The sequence below is a fragment of the Ciconia boyciana genome, chromosome 5 (genome assembly GCF_034638445.1).
Source record: "Ciconia boyciana chromosome 5, ASM3463844v1, whole genome shotgun sequence".
Classification (NCBI taxonomy): domain Eukaryota; kingdom Metazoa; phylum Chordata; class Aves; order Ciconiiformes; family Ciconiidae; genus Ciconia; species Ciconia boyciana.
This window is the reverse complement of record NC_132938.1, coordinates 72,316,080-72,332,579: the sequence shown is the minus strand read 5'-3', so window position 1 is coordinate 72,332,579 and position 16,500 is coordinate 72,316,080. Positions and strand designations below refer to the sequence as shown.

Below are 16,500 nucleotides of genomic sequence, written 5' to 3'. Positions count from 1 at the left end.
TATTCCAGACCATATGGCGTCATGCTCCGTATAGAAACTGGGGGAGTTGGGCAGGGGCAGCGATCGCTGCTTGGGGACGAGCTGGGCATCGGTCAGCGGGTGGTGAGCTGTTGTATCACTGGTTTTGGTTTTTCTCTCCCTTGAGTTTTGTTCCTCTCTCTCTCTTGTTGTTTCCTTCTCATTACAATTCATTATTATTATTACTATTATTTTGTTCCAATTATTAAACTGTTTTTATCTCAACCCACGAGTTTTCTTACTTTTGCTCTTCCCATTCTCTCCCCCATCCCAGCGAGGGGGAGCGAGCGAGCGGCTGCATGGGGCTTAGCTGCCGGCTGGGGCTAAACCCCGACAGTTACGTCCCCCCCACTGGTGATGGCACCACGGTATAATCACTGTTTTCATTGAGCTAGCTGCAGTACCAGAAGCCCCTCTACGCAAGGGTGGGATTCAGCGAGAGCCAATGTACCTGCAGGATAGCTCTTTTCTAGGAATTGCAAGTATTTCTGTACTACTTTGCAAATACAAATAGGCACACTTACAACAGAGGCAAAATATAGCTATAATCAGCTGCTTTCCTGGGAGGTGTAACATTCCTTTTATTTTGGTGTCATTTACAAGGATAAAGCAGTCAATTGCAATTTTTTATTTACATAAATCAAGAATTCAGCTTGAGGTCAGAAAAGCTGATTTTATTGCTGTCTTTCAAGTATACATGGATCACTTCAACTGGCTTTGCAGCGTAACAACGGCAGAACAAATTTACCTTTTTTTTCAGAGATAACATTGGAAGTCCCATCACTGAATTCCATGACCTGTCCACTTCGGAAAACACTTACTTGTAAAAGAGCGGAAGACCCCAGCCTGCAATGATCCATTAATTAAATGGGAAAATGACTCTATAGACCAAAAGCATCAAAATAAAAAGGACATTTTAGGTTTCATGGGAGTTGACAATTCTTTATTATAAGAATGAAACATTGCAACGAGGTGTTGGATCATTTATTGAAACTAATGTTTGCATAACTCTTCAGTGGTTTGAATTTGTATTTGTAACATTTGAGACTTAAAAGAAATAATAAGGGAAAGCAATATCCCTCTTATTTTTTTTAACATGCTTGTGTGGCAAGAATGCTGAAGTTTGACAAGGGTGGTACCACCTATATACATTTAGGAAAACATGCTTGCTGTGGGTGTACAAAAATAAAATTTATTTGTTAAATTACACATAAATATAAGGTACAAATGTATTTTTAAAATACAGATAAAGATAATCACACTTGCATTGTGTACATATGAAAATACAGTATTTTAATATTCAACATACACAGACACATTTATGATAAATGCAACTAGTTGGCAATGCCAGTTCTTTTCAGTCTGTTTTTCGTTCTTTATTTTTTTCCCTGCCAGTTTTCCATAAATATGGAAAAATAGGCTTTTGAAACAATTAGTTCTGCCGGACATCTTGCAGCAGCTTGTTAATTTCTGCCACCAGCTCGCTGGCATCCATGAGTTCGTGTTTACCATCACTGAGGTGGTTGAGCACGTTGTCAAAATCATCTTCTTCATAATTCTCTGGGATCTCCTCCATGGCTGGCAGCCATTTAGAGGAAGGCTGCGCGCTCGAGTGAGTCCCCAGAGCGGGCCCGTTGTTGGCAGGATTTTGGAAGTGTGTGCTGGCTGCCCAGGCTGCCACCCCCTGTGGATAATTTACAGTCTTGGCTGGCAAATGTCCCTTCCTGCGCTCCAACGAGTTGGAGCGATCCATCTCATTGCACTCCGCGTAGGCATCCAGCGAGGGAGGCAGCAGGCGCTGGAAGACGCTGCTCATTTCGGAGAGGAGAGAGGAGGTACAGGTGTCCCCGGCCTCCTCCTCGCTCTGGCAGTCTTTACCAAACGTTGAAAAGCTCTTCTTCTTCTCGCTGGCATCAGCAGGCTGTGGATCTTCCTCGAGGCCCTGCTGCTGCTGCTGCTGCTGCTGCTGCTGCTGCAGCTGCAGCTGCTGCTGGGGCGACTGGAACTCCTCCCCAGGGATGAACATGTTACTTCTGTAATCGGAGGAGGGAGAGGGCAACGGCGGCATCCAGCACTGGTCGGAGTGCCCCAGAACCCTGCACTCCTCCGTGCACAGCCGCATTGCTGCAGGAGAGAAAAAGAGGAGAGTGAGCGTCCCCCTCCTGTTGCAGATATCCCTTACATTCGCAGGGACTAACACAAGGACTGAACTTGTCCAAAGACGTTCAAATCTTTGGACAAATCAAATCATTTGAATCTTTGGTTCAAATCAAAGATGTTTGGGTTCACTGTCTGTGTGCAGGAAGGTGGCAAATACCTTGGTGGTCTGGATCTAAACGTACTTCCATTTCCGAATGGTCTCAAAAAATGAGACAGATAAATGCAGAACACGTAAGACAGTAATGCGATCTCTTAACCAGAGCTGAAGATAAACATGTAAATCCCAGGTGGAAAACAAGCACTCATGACTTAAAGCCATTCCTTCCCTTTGTACAGTGCTGTTTCATTTAAAAAAATACAAAATAAAACAAAGGTGTTTCTACCTCCAAGCATTTACTTAAGTTTTAGTGAAGTCTTCCACGCACAGTGAGAAGCATATCAGAGTAATAAAGTGGGAATAAATGGACAGGGGAAATAAAGAAGAACGAACAATAACGTGCAGAGGGATCTCCCTCTTCATTAACACACCTCCTTTGGGTCTGACGATGAGGTGTATACTGAACACGAGGTGATCCACTGCCATATTACCTTCTCAACTGAACCAGTTACATTGGAATCCAGTATCAGAATAGCCAGGGCTTAATTCACCCCCCGTGTGACTCCAGTGTTTATACTGGATTTACTCTGAGGTGCACTTGCCGCTCTGTAGCTGCGATTACTGGACCGTGCTGGCTCAGGTGTTGGCACAAGGAGGGCTCTCACCCACCAGGCAGGCATCCCGGCCAGCCCGCAGGGCTGAAGAGCAGAAGACAACAGAGCCGCTCTTTCAGCTGCTTGGTTTTCGCGGTGTCTCTCAGGGAGAAGCAAGAGGATGGGGCAAGTGACCGCATCCCTGGGAGCTACGCTGCTCTGAACCGGCCCATGGAGGGGCACTGCAAGAGTCCTCCGCGAACACCTGAAGAGCTCTGGGAATGGTCCCTGGAAGCGGAGACAGGCAAAGCTCTGTTTGACAGGCCTGCAAAGAGAGATGTGCCAGGAGAGAGGCCAAACTGTCCCCTCCAAAGGGAACCGACTCTGTAGGACACGAAGCCTCGGCTCCAGCCTGGTGCCTGGGTGCCTGGCAGACCTGCTGGAAAAGACCTAGGCGCTGCAGGGGCCACTAATTTGAATTTGAGTCACGTACTTCAAAAGAAAGTTTTCAGAAATGCCAGACTCTTTGCATTATGCATATTTTGACCATAAGAAGCTTCTGCCCTAATTCTCTATCAATTAATGGTTAGATTAGCCCACGCAGCATAGTTTCTTTTTCTTTCTCTCTTTATATATTGAATACATTAAAAACGTTTGCAGTTATGCCCTGTAAGTTTTCCTCGCTTTCTCATCACATTTCCCGTCTGGCTCTAGGTCCACTCAGTTTAGCAAAAAATCTCTTTGCAATGGTGTAAGCAGAACTGAACAGAGTATTTCAGCTTAGGACGTACCAGTGATTGATAAAGTCCTACTCTCATCCTGTCAGCGTTATTTATCTCTGCGCTTTACACAGCCTATCATATCATTTGCTTTCCTAATGCCCTTTCCATTCCTCTGAGTATAAACTTTCTCTGTGTCTTACATGTGAGAGTATGAATTTCTTCACGAATACAGGCTCAGGCTTCAGGCTGGATATTGCACAAACCATGGCAAATGGCTTGCTGATCAGTGAGCTTCAAACAAAAAAAGCAACCTAAAAAATATCAGTGGTTGAAGTTTTGATACGAGTGACTGAAATGCCTTCAAGTGCTTTGTTCCCACGTATGAAAAGCACACGTGTGCTGTTTTACAGAAAATGCCTATGAGTTACAAAGGAGAAAAGATTTCTAAGTGATCCATGGAGCCTCAACCAGGTCTCAACTCATCCCAGAAGGTGAGAATTACTCTTCTAATTAAGAAGACTCCTGTAAATTAATGGGAGACTTTCAATGGTCTATTATTTCATTAGTAGTGAGGGCTGTCTTGTTGTGACTTTTGTTACTGATGTTATCAGGATTGGTTTTGGTATAAAATAATAAATTCTGACATTCCTGAACATAAGATCGAAAGATACTCTGAGAAAACTGAATGGTGCCACAGTCTGTCCTTAAATCAGCAATAAATTAAAGAAACCCAGATGCACAACAGCTTTTTTTTTTTTTTTGCCAGAACTTAAAGCTTATTGGTGAAGATTTGAAAAGTGAGAAAGAAACAAGTCCTTCAAGGAGAGTTAGTGAACTTTCTGATCGTGTCATTTTTGAAGGTTCGAGGGACTGGCTCCATTCCTTTCCAGTTCCACCTTAAAGGGACAAACTGAAAGGACTTTCTCACAGCATTTAGCCTGTGTCCAGACTGACAATGCAGAAACCTTTCAAAATGGAGAACAGGAAACCTCCAGGAAGTTTTCTTTTCCTTTTTATTTGTTTGGATTTCAGATGAATTCAGGTCTCATCTGAACAGGTTCAGCATGCTTATCTGACGGATTAAGACCACGCATAGTGGCAAATGGACAGCTGGGTGAGATTAAATGCCCGTCTTGAGAGCCCAACCCAGTTCTGTCTGTACTCAGCAGGAGCTTTCCTTACTTTGAATGTGATTAGCGTTGGGCAAAGGCCGGGCACTTTTGGAAATCCTACCCTTTGGCTTCCTGTTTAGAGACCGAATTGCGAGAGCGGAAAACAAGTCATGGGTATTTCAGCAAGCCAAGAGGGTAACCGCTCCCGCCTGCTGGCAGCCCCCAGCTGCCCACCGGGAAGGGGACAGCTCTTCTTGCCAGCAGTGGGGCTGGATGCCAGTGCAAACACCAGTGCACTTGAAGTTCCCCTGGCAACTGAGAGCTCCAGCAGATCCCTCCCTGCCTCCTTGCCAACCGCAGGAGGGAATGAGACATGCCTCATATTAGTTGGCAGAGGAATAAGTAGTAGAAGCTGGGGGAGATGAGGATAAAAAACACATTAGGACCCCAGATTTTGGTTAAGGATTCTGAAAAAATAGTAACTTTTCAAGGTCTCTGGTTTTCAAGCACTGGGTACATAAGCCTAAGTTGAGGAGCTAGGTGAATGCCTGGGTAGGTGATACAAGATGTAGTCTGGAGCAAAATATACAAAGAAAATTTTGAAGTTAAGATATATAAGAAGAACAAATTAAACTTTTGGGGGTTGCTCTTGCCTAGCGTAACAGCTTATTTCTCAGGGTAAAACACACCAAGGTCAGGTACCATCCCCTCAGCAGCGTTTTCCGTGGCAGCAGAGGGAAGGAGCTGGAGCACCGCAGCTCCTCTCCTCCCACCCTGGGCAATATGGGGGGGGTCGCTTCAGAAGGGAATATGTGCTGCACCGCCCCACAAAGCAATGTGCTCCCATGTATAAAATGACTTTACTAAACTTTTTAAGTTTACACTCTTGGCTCAGTGAACCATACTTTAATTATCTGGCCCTGTCGGTTATACAGAGAAAACTAAATATGATCTGAAATAAGTACAAGATCTAGGGTACAATCAGTGGCCGTACAATTATTAAAGTAATTACAAAATTCTCATATCTGTACTTAGCGTGATTTCCCATAGCCTCTCTTATTCAGCTTACAACTGGGCATAAAAGTGGTACTTCATACACATGAATATGTACGTGTGTGTTTATCTTACTTTCACTCGCCCTTTTCCAGCTTTTTGCTTTTTTGCCCTCTGCCCCTGAATTGCACGTCTTAAGCCCTTTCTTCTAGAAATTAGGGTTGCAAGATTTAAAATCTGGGACATATTTAGATCCTTCTCTTGCAACTCAGGTTCATTTTTCAGTGGGAAAAAGTACACTTTTCTTTCTTCTCCATCCATGTTTCTAGACCACTTTCACAATCCACTTCTGAATGGTAGAAGTTTGTATCATATGGATCAAACCCACTGTGGAAAATGTATCTCCCAAATTATAGTTCAGTGTATTTTTAACAAACCACAACTGCCTGGCTTTGCAAAAACATCCACCCAGTCATTAAAAGTCTAAGGACATGGAGCAGATCGTGCTTTTGGGGGGAATTTGGAGCCAGCTCATGATGATGTGAATAATAGAAAAAAAGTAGGCATTGCTCTGGGCAGATTTTCAGTTGTGTCTGAGTTTCATTTTACTAGATATGTGAAGGCTTCAGCTTAGTATTTATCATGAAGCAGAGTAAAAAGGAAGGAAACACAGGACTTGAAAGCTAAAGAATTTTTGCATTTTCAGTAGTAGCTTTATCAAAGTGACAGCCAGGCAGCACTGTAAATAAACTGTTCAGCTTCCATTGTGCTCTTACCTGCAGGAATTCTCCCATCTGTAAGGAAAAGGTCACTGAATCCTTCCCCAAGAAGTCTGTCAATTGGAGACTCTCTCCCCAAATCATAATCACTGTCTCCAGCTTCACTATCACCCCGGCCACTGTCTTTCAAGCTGAATTTATCCATATCTTGTAGGGCATACCTGTGAAGAGAATTGTGGTGATGGAATTAAATTATCTCACATACGTTATGTTCCATTGTTCAACTAAAAATACATGTCTACATTTTCTGATACATGTACATGCATATGTAGCAGAACAGTCCAGATCCTCACCTGTAGCTTCTGGAATACTTGTTTCCTCGAAAACTTGGCCTTGGTTGATATTGGCCCTGGTGAAGCATCGAGAGAAGCTGAGAAACCTGCTAAAGAAAAGGTGAAAAGACTGATTCCTTGAAATGAAAGCTCAAATTCCTAGTTGTAAAACCACTAATTCGCTTCTCAGGTTTGTTTGTTGGGCGGGGTTTTTTTTCCTTTAAAGTTTAATTAAATCTAATTCCTGTACATATATAATGCAGTACAACAGACTATTTTGTAGTATAGTGTCTGCCACAGGAAACATCTGAGGACCTTGTACAATGAGGAAATGCACTGCTGTTCATTAGCCTCTGAACTCATAATAACTAATTCATTAACAAGTAAAACAAGTAATTAAACAGAGGTGGAGTTTTGTTTTAACAGATTAGAATCAACTCCTCACCATTCCAGGATCCTCATTCAAAATAAAATGTCATTGCTCTACATGTGAAGAGTTACCAGGACACAGCTCTCATTTAAGCCATTACATAGCATTTGCAGTAAAAACTGAGATGGGTAGTCTCAAAGTTTGAGATACCACGATCATATATTACAACAGCTGTGCTGCAACTGTGTCAGTGTTTAACCGTTCAGTTCTCCATCCCCATAAATGAAAGAATTTCCTGTATTGTTTCACTGTATAAATACTCTGGCACTCTTTCCTAAACAGAGCTATACAGAGGGAAAGGGAAGGCAAGGGAGAAAGAAAGCAGTAAACCAGAGCAGAGTACTGTCTATGTTACACTCCATTGTTTCCACCTTACAGGGAAGAACCAAGAAATAATGCTATTAATAATAGGTTTAATCTTGTTCCCCATGGTAATGGATTCAGCTGATATTGGAGTAAAACTGCAAAGCTGTGACATCTAAAGAGAAATCTGTAACACGTTCTCGTTAGGCATAGACCTAAGTGCCTACTGCTCTCGCAGGTTGCATGCAGAGTACCTCCATGCTCCCAAGTGAATGCATGAGTGAGTGGATGTGCAAATCGAGGTATGGACCTTACCTCAACAGCCGGAGTAGCATGGGTGAGTTCCAGTGAGAAATTTTCGGGCACGTGGTTAGAGGAGATTGTCACCAGGCTGTTCAGCGACTGGTGGCTGTGGTGGCTCTGCCGGCTGCTCATTTGTCCCCTTTCCAGGGTCGGAGATGATGACGGAGAAGCTCTGTGGTGAGATCTGATGGGTAAAGTGCCATTAACCGTTGGCACTAATGTAATGTCCCCTTTGTGGATCTGTCTCGAGGGACGTTTTGGGTGGTGCTGGTAGGTCGATTCCGCCACGCGACAGTTGTAGGACCTGGTGTCCTTTTTCTCTCGATTACATCTTGTAGCAAAGATAACCATAATGACCAACAACACGGCACATATTGATCCTAAGGATATAATGGTTATCATGGAGACATCCAGGGAGGGCTGGCTTACCAAAGTTGCTTCTGTGCTTGAAAATGAATAAACATACTCAAAAACAGTACATTTCAGAAGTGCTTTAGTACTAAGCTGAGGACTGCCTTTATCCTGGACTATCACAAAAAACTCCCATTGTTTTGCTGGAACTGATTCAACACTCACATTGATAGAGATGTCACAAGTTTTGGGATCCACCACAAAGATGCTGTTTTCCTTGTCAGCTGCTATGGAGCAGCTGAGTTCAGAGTTCATACCAGAGTCTCTATCTGTAGCCCTTATCCTGGTGACAAGAAAGCCAATTCCAGCATCTTTAGGGATTGAGATTTCTGCCGTGCTGTTGCGCAGCGCTGGCCCCACAATGACAGGAGCGTTGTCGTTTTCGTCAATGATGGTTAGTACAACTGTGGTATTGCTAACAAGCTGCTGACTCCCTCCATCCCTAGCTTGAACCATAAAGGCAATTTGATTTACTTCTTCATGATCAAAGGTTCGCAGGGCATAGATCGCCCCGTTGGAGGGGTCGATGGTCACATAGGTGGTTATAGAACTTCCCAAAACATAGCTCTCCAAAATAGTGTAGGTCACCTGGCCGTTGTCGCCTAGATCTGGGTCTGTGGCTGTGACTGATGTGATGTACGCTCCCGGAGAGTTATTTTCCAAGATAACAACTTCATATCTGTTTGTCTGGAAGCGGGGTGGGTTGTCATTTTCATCACCGATTTGGACAGTAAAGTGTTTCACTGTGGAGAGACTCGGCGTTCCCTTGTCCTCTGCTATTACAGTCAAGCTGTATTCAGATCTCTTTTCCCTATCTAGAGTGGCATTAGTCAAGATTAAATAGTTATTTTCATAAGTCTTTTGAAGTTTAAAGTGGCCATGTCCATGGAGCTTGCAAACTATCTCTCCATTCACGCCAGAGTCCTTGTCTTGCACTCTGACCAGGGCAACAAAAGTGTCCAGGGGTGACCCTTCGGAAATGTAAGCTACCTCTTCTTTCTCTGGGGACATCAGGTTTAAGTTAATTTCGGGTCTGTTGTCATTCACATCCACAATTTTAATTATAATTTTGCAGTGAGCTGGAATAGAATTCGGCCCCAGATCTTGAGCCTGAGCATCAATTTCATAGGATTTGGTTACTTCATAGTCCACTTGCTTCAGGAGGGTCAGATGTCCTTTTTCTGAATCTATCTTAAAAGTCTCTATAATTTTGGCGGACACATGACTACTAAAAGAGTACACGACTTTACCGTTAGCGCCCTCATCTGGATCAGTAGCATTGAGGTCTATGAGCAAAGTCCCAACCGGTGAATTTTCTAAGAGTTGGATTATATACGACTGTTGCTCGAAAACAGGGCTGTTGTCATTGGAATCAGAAATGCTTATTTTCAGGAGGGAGGATCCAGATCTCTGAGGCACCCCTTTATCTGAAGCAGTGAGCTGGAGTTCGTAACTGGACTTCAACTCCCGGTCCAGCTCTCTAACCACGATCAGCTCTGCGTACTTAGCACCATCAGTCCTGGTTCTCACCTCAATACTAAAAAAATCGTTTGCTGACAGGGAGTAAGTGTGGAGGGAGTTGTCCCCTACATCTGGATCAAAAGCGCTGTCCAAAGGGATCCGGGTGCCTACAGCTGCGCTCTCTGATATTTCGATAGGGATAAGGGCTCTGGAAAACTGGGGAGAGTTGTCATTAATATCCAGCACTTCAACTTCGACATGGAAAAGCTGCAGATGTTCAGTGGGCAGAGTGATCACGTCAAACTCTATGGAGCAGTTTAAGTTTTTCTGGCAGAGTTGTTCCCGGTCAATTTTAGCTCCTATGCTGATCTCTCCATTATCCTCGCGGACTACAAGCAAGGGAGAATTCCCCCTCTGCATGGCTCGAAAACGAACCGAGGAAGGGTTCGGCATTTTTAATAAAACATCAGCTACATCCTCCGATAGTCTTGCAATTACCAATCCAACTCTCTGCTCCTCATAAATCCTGTATTTCAAATTCTTGCCCAGCACAGCCTTATTGAAAGATACTATCGTCAGTGCAAAAATGAATATAAAGTGCATTTTACTGCCGAGTCGGTGCATTTGTAAGTTTTTGCAATTCATTTCTCCAAGCAAGTTAAACAGCAATTATTTCGACTTCCTCCGGTACCTTAAGCCCGGCGCGCATCTGGTCCTTTAAAACTTGAAAACGCCTCTGCTAGTCAGCCAAGTATTAATATCTTACCGCATCAGGAAAGTTTGGGGTTTTTTATACACACCGTGCCAGGACATCCAGGTACAATCTGTACGCAATCCACGCTTTCTCATTTGCCTCCCCGCTCCTCTGCCAGCATGAACCGTGCCGGGGCAGCCCGCTCCTCTCCCGCCGCGACCATCCAGGGACCGCCGGGAAGCCGGCGGGATCCGCAGCCGATCCTCCGGCGGAGCTCCTCTTCTCCCCTCCCTCCCCTCGCCCCGCTCGCCGCCAGACTCACCGCCCTCGCCCGCCGCCTCCAGCCTCAAGCCCCCGCCGCTCCCCCCAGCCCCAGCCCCAGCCCCAGCCCCAGCCCAGCCGCGGCCCGGCCTGCGCTCGGCCCCCTCCAGCCAATCAGCCCAATCAGCCCAATCAGCCCAATCAGCCCCGCCGCCCCGACGGGGACAGCGCGGCCGCCCCGCAGCCCAGCGCGCCGGGCCGGGGGGGGGGGGGGGCGGCTCCTCCGCCAGCCCCGCTCGCCGCCCGGGTGCCGCCGCCAAAGGGGGAGGGGGCACGCAAATGGCTCACGGGCAACTTTAAATCGACTCCCCCCCCCCCCCTCCCCGCGTTTTCGGGGCACTTTGGAGCCGGGTTTTGTGGTTTTAATGCCTCCCCTTCCTGCCGCGAAAAATGCGATCGCGCCACTCATTTACATACTTTTAGGTCGCCGTGTTTAACTAACCGGGATCTCTTGGCTGCGTTTGCTTAGTAAACGAGCCGGGGATGACGTCTCTCTAACCGTGCCTCAAGAGCGTCTTCTTGCTGCTTATTTACCTATTACCTGCCTTTCCTCAACGCCTGGGCTCCTGCGCGGAGCACCGGGAGAGAGATCTCCCCCCTTCCTCGAAATCTCTCCCTCCTCCTTTCCAAGTCGGCAACGTTTTGCACGCTCCCGTCCTTCCCCCGGCTCCCTCTTGCAGCATCCCCGGCCCCAGCGCAGCTGCATTTGCCGGAGCTCGGTTCTTGTGCGTGTGCACGTGTGCAGTTGTCTCTGTGCGTGTGCCTGGGCACCTCTCTCCGCTGTGCCAGTGGCTCTGCAGAAGATCTTTTGCATCCTAGTTGAAAAGGCACTTCATGCTTCACCATGGCTATTTGTGCTAAGTACACCTTCCACACGCCAAGTGTTTTAAAGAAAAAGAAGCCACAAGATAGACGAAGTGTTTGGGAAGTGACAATTTCCTTGCCTCTCTGCTATTGCTGAAAACTGTTTTCACGTTTACGCTGCAACACATTTGCACACACACACACACAAAATCTTGTGGCCGAGTCAATAATGTATTTTGTGTACACCAGAAATGCTACAGATCCTGATGTGAGCTTCAGGCTGCACCCGGGTCACAGAAGCTGATGTGTTCTTCTCATTTCAAACGTGTCTATCAGTGATGTGATTTCTGTTTCCTTTTCTTTGCATTGGCTTTTTAAGTTTATCATTTTAGCCACAGTCTCCCCGTGCTTTGCATTGTTTCTCTGCTAACTTTGTCCATTTGTTTACGGGTGTTGCTCATAATCATACCATCACTCTCTTTTATTGCTCTCTTCCCTCTCTTATGTTCCCCCCCACGTCCAAAAATGTAAAAAGTAATTCTCTGATTTTCCCAATGCACTTACTCTCAGCAGAGCTCAGCCAAAGTTACTAAGAAGGTTCTTGCTGAAAAAGAAAGCAGAGGAGGCTCAGCGTGAACTCTCCTTCTTTTTAAGCATTCAAAAGCATTTTATAAGCCATTGTCTCTTTTTTTTTCACAAACCAGCGCCGTGTGGCAAATTGTGCAGAATAGAAATGCCCATAATGAATGTATTTAGTACTGGGTCACGCTGATGAACATTCTGCCCCCATGAATAATACTGTTTTACAAGTTTGCAGCCCTTTCAAATTGCTGATCCCCAAACCCTATAGGCAAACTAGAAAAGCTAACACAAGCAACTGGGACTTTAGAAACCCATAGCCATCTGGCCTAAATCTCTAACAATCCAAGCCAATAATTATATCAATTCAGGCTTTAGTGAACCCCTTTGCAAACACCAAAAGAGCAAAGAAAGGAATTAGTGGCCATTCTAAGTTCTGGTGGAGAGAATTCAAAGGTAATCTAATTCCATTAGTTCATGGACAGCTTTTTTTACAGCTCTGATAAATCTTCCTAAAACATTTTTCCAAAACACCAGTGTAAACTCTTTTCTGACGATAATTGGGGAAATAGGTTCAATTAAATGCTGTTCTCAGTGTCAATAAAAAGTATTTTGTTGATAAAAGAAGTCACTGCCCTTTTACATGATGAGTACAGGAGATGAATAATTCATAGTAAAAATAATTTCACTGCTTAGAAATTAAAATATTATATATACTCTTAAATGATAACGTGTTCTTCCAAGTAACTGTTTAGTACATTTAGATATGCAGAATTTGCTTTATGCAATTTTTATCACTTTCCAAACAGTAATTCCCCTTCGTCACATTGGTCGTTCTCAGAGACGTACTCTGTATGTTAATAGATAGCAGGATACCTACAGCTAGGAATTACAGCACCTCTTTTCTTTTTTTCCCTTTTTTAATTTATTCTTTATTTTGCAACGTCACCAGTCAGGTTATATGTCATATTATCACTTAAGTCCACACTGTCTTGCAACTAACCATTTGCACTTATGACGACGACTGGCACAACAGTCCTTATCTGAATTCTGAACTACAGTAATGAAAAAGCCTTGGTTTTCTTTTTTTTTTTTCCATCTGACATTCATCTGAACGTACAAGTGAGAAGGAACACATCTTGGGGTTGTTTGTTTAGATGCAGCAATATTCAAGTGCGTGGCGCTTCCAGAAGTGATACTTCTGTAGGGTGCTTCTGAGCAATCGCAGCAGTCCCAAGGCTGATTCCTCCCATATCCAGTGGGAGAGTTTTGTCTGAAAGTCTCTTAAACTCCAGTCCACCTTTGACATGGCAGACTTCCCTTACAAAGAAAAGGGAGAGTCCCGCGTGCAGCCAGCAGACACTTCTTAGGGAGCCTGGTATTGTGAATGCTGTGAGGCACGTGAGCGGAGTGCTGCTGGCCTCCTGGAGAGTAATCTCGCTTATTCCCACCTAATACGGATCTATTCACCACCACGTTCTTCACAAAAGTTGCATTCAAATTCTCCAGTGATGTACCTGAGGAACAAAAACAAACTGACTCCAAATAGCACTGCCTACAGTACTACTTCAGAAACCACAGCTGCACAGCAGATTAATTAATTTTTCACTTAGCTGAAAGTAGGTTTATTTCTGTGGTCGATATGCTTTATAGTCTGCCTTGTTTCTCCGAGGAGTTTTATCGAGCTCTCAAGCATATATTTTCTTCTAAAAGTTACTGATCCCCTAGATGCACAGGATATATGCAAAACTTAGGTGACAGAGAATTTTACTTTGAAGAACTATTTTGAGAAATAGTTCCTCAGCAGGGACAAGGGAGAAAGAAAATTATTTTCTTAACACTGATAGAAGCACGGTGAAATTAGCACAGTGCCATTTGGTTCATTTCCCTCCCCGCACACACACAAAAATGAGGTTTTATTCACTCTCAGTATGATTTATTACCTTATGTTGCATCATGTTACAAAATGTCACATGCACCATGCTCCAGCGCACAAGACATCGCAAGACAAAATTTGATTTGACACCTGCGTAATGAATGTGAAAGACAAGTCTTCCTAAGTCAGAAGGGTATTTTAAAGGAACATTTCCATCACAATGAATGACAAAACTGGGGGGCTTTCTCTCTCCCTCCTCTTCTCTTTCTTCCTCTCTCCCCCCCTCTCCCTCCATCCCTCTTCAACAAGCTTGTTACCCAAAGTAAAACTCGTGACAGAGCTCTCCCTGGTCTTGGTACTTTACATTTCCATCTGTTGCAGCATGAGTGCAAACTGAGTGAAGAGCATCCTTGCAGGCAAACGAGTGTTGCCATTTTATACTCACTCTTGGACCCACAAATAAGCTGATCAAAGGTCAGTATGATGCTGTTCAGTGGAGTGGGTGAAAGGAGGCTGACGTTTCAGTCTGATTTTTTGCACAGGCAACCGTATTATAGAACTCTTCACACATTAATGCTGTATTTGTCCAATCTACTAACTATCTCATCAGTCATGCTTACACCTGATACCTTTTTCGGAACTGAGGTGCATCAGAGGCTGGATTACTTTAAGAGATATTAAAGGCAGAATGGGTCATTGGATTATCAAATATGACCTCTGCATCCCAGTCATCTTAATTAAGCCCAAATACATTAGGTAGGGCATATATTTTAATCTGTGGAATACTAAACAGTGTACCTCGATCGGGCATCCGTTACCTTGTTCACCTGAAAAGGCAGAGAATTCATGATCTAAAATGGGGTCAGGGATCCTGGCAGGCAAATCAGAAAAGCAAAAAATCCACTTGATACTATCAATCCTGACCTCCACAAAATCTGAACTTTAACTATAGACACATATACCTTACAGCTTAAAGTAATCCTGCTGAAGATGCCCTGCCCCAACAGTTTCTGTTCCCGGTCAGAGCACTGCCCCTTCTGTGCAGTGTCCAGCACGAGCAGGCTCAAAGGCTCCCTGTCACCTCCGAGACACCCGGGAAACATTCGGTAAAGGTAATAGCTGTATCAGGAAAAAGTATCTTCCTGCCCCAACAAACGGCCAGTCGAAGCCCTGGAACAAAAGGCCTGGTACCCAGAAGTAGGAATAACCAGAGAAATTTAGTTCAGAGCCCTGATCTATAATTTTCACTTTTCCAACTTGCTTTAAAAAAACCTGATCGTTCATTAAAATACACCAAACCACAGAACTCTATACACCGGCTGATGGGTGAGAAATTTTTTTTTATAAGTGAGTTCAAAATTAGATTTTACATTATCATCAATCATCGTGGCAAAGGGCAGGAGGATCAGATTTTCTGCTACATGAGTAAATTTCCATGGCAGTTTTGCGATGCAGCGTTGTGTATATAAATAGCGAGTTAAAGCCGTACATGTCCCATGCATGGTAAGTACTGTACCTAGATATTCAGTCTCTTTCTGAACCAATAAAACATTTATCTCTCAAAGTTTTACCAAGTGCAAAAGAGAAAAATGCTTGAGACTTACGGTTTACTAAATCTCTATTAAAAACAAATGCCTGTAATACATCACTGGATGCTTTTGAGTTATTTTGAGGATTAGTTAATATGGCACAGTATATAATGGAAATTCCATTGTTTGATCACTCTAATGCATTTGTCATTTTGTTTAGTTATTTCCTTGTAAAGCATGAAGTAGAATATCTCTCTTTGAGAGCTGTTTACCCAAAGTTGCCTTTAAGAGCAATATATGCACTTCAGCAAAACGAGGTTTTGAGTATTACATATGCTTGGGATAAAAGGTGCCTGTCAGAACTGTGGCACACTTCCTTCCCACCACACCTAAGCCAACGAGGGTAACGCTCTGTGGCCGTGTTCCACTTTCTCACAAAGCCACCTAAAACCAACTGTGGGACCTGTTGTGTGCAACAGATATAACTGCCCATTTCCTAATGCATCATCTTTTCCTTCTGTCCATCTCTATCACTGCAAATACAAATAATGAGGAGAGCCGGATGCTTCAGAGGACAGCGGCTATAACCTTCCGTTCATGCAAAGTGGAACTCGAGGAACAAAGATGCTCTGTCACCTCCTGTCCCCTAGTGATGCAGCCACCGTGGGGCTGCAGTGGTCACCAGTGCAGTCAGAGACCCCAGACCTCTTTTCCCCCATAGGGAAAGCACTAGCAACATCTGTGCTCTTTGCCTGAGGTATGCTTACTGGTTTTCAGCCTTACACACTGGTGTACTTGCATTGCGTTTCCCATATCTGGTTTTATTCCAGATGTTAACAAATTAATATACTGCATGCACTGGAATTTGAAATACTTTACGTGAATAAATTTGAAAGGCTTTCTGGGATTTACACTACTGCTATTCTGCTTTGACAAACGTCTTGCTCTTGCACCCTGCAACACACTAACTAGAGTGTGATGATATTTTCAAGGCCACTCTTACTTTATACGGCGCAGAAGGAGCAGCTGCATTTGTGATCCTT

At 44.2% G+C, this 16,500-nt stretch overlaps 1 protein-coding gene and 1 long non-coding RNA gene across 7 annotated transcripts in view; both read right to left on the bottom strand.

Annotated features, from left to right (window-relative positions):
- Positions 1–984: 984 nt before the first annotated feature.
- Positions 985–10,448, bottom strand: PCDH18 (protocadherin 18). 3 transcript variants are annotated; one of them, XR_012042443.1, is made up of 5 exons: positions 7,795–10,448; positions 6,768–6,856; positions 6,472–6,635; positions 2,707–3,193; positions 2,005–2,142 (listed from the first exon to the last, which is right to left on the bottom strand). XR_012042443.1 is itself a non-coding variant. In XM_072861125.1 (4 exons), the coding sequence occupies exons 1-4, from the start codon at positions 10,297–10,299 to the stop codon at positions 1,451–1,453; spliced, it is 3,450 nt and encodes a 1,149-aa protein (XP_072717226.1). In that variant the 5' UTR covers positions 10,300–10,448; the 3' UTR covers positions 985–1,450. The 3 variants fall into 3 exon arrangements, 2 of the variants coding, with proteins under 2 accessions (XP_072717226.1, XP_072717227.1); XM_072861125.1 differs by lacking the exon at positions 2,707–3,193 and having other exon boundaries at positions 985–2,142; XM_072861126.1 differs by lacking the exon at positions 2,707–3,193 and having other exon boundaries at positions 985–2,142; positions 6,768–6,853.
- A 2,408-nt stretch (positions 10,449–12,856) lies between these two features.
- The window catches only part of LOC140651841 (uncharacterized), a 174,885-nt gene continuing 171,241 nt past the window's right edge, over positions 12,857–16,500 (bottom strand). For 3 of the 4 annotated variants that reach the window (XR_012042548.1, XR_012042553.1, XR_012042551.1), the window contains 2 exons: positions 13,996–14,078; positions 12,857–13,569 (listed from right to left, as the gene is read on the bottom strand). This is a non-coding gene — a long non-coding RNA (uncharacterized lncRNA). The remainder of the gene's footprint in view (positions 13,570–13,995; positions 14,079–16,500) is intronic. The other variant, XR_012042549.1, reaches the window with a different exon arrangement.

Bases quoted from the DNA above. Each gene is read 5' to 3' on its own strand.
- PCDH18 (XM_072861125.1), bottom strand. From the start codon at position 10,299: ATGAATTGCAAAAACTTACAAATGCACCGACTCGGCAGTAAAATGCAC. The intron at 6,857-7,794 runs GTAAGGTCCATA...CCTTTTCTTTAG, and splicing joins ATGCTACTCCGGCTGTTGAG to CAGGTTTCTCAGCTTCTCTC. The intron at 2,143-6,471 runs GTAAGAGCACAA...TCTCTCCTGCAG, and splicing joins AGATGGGAGAATTCCTGCAG to CAATGCGGCTGTGCACGGAG.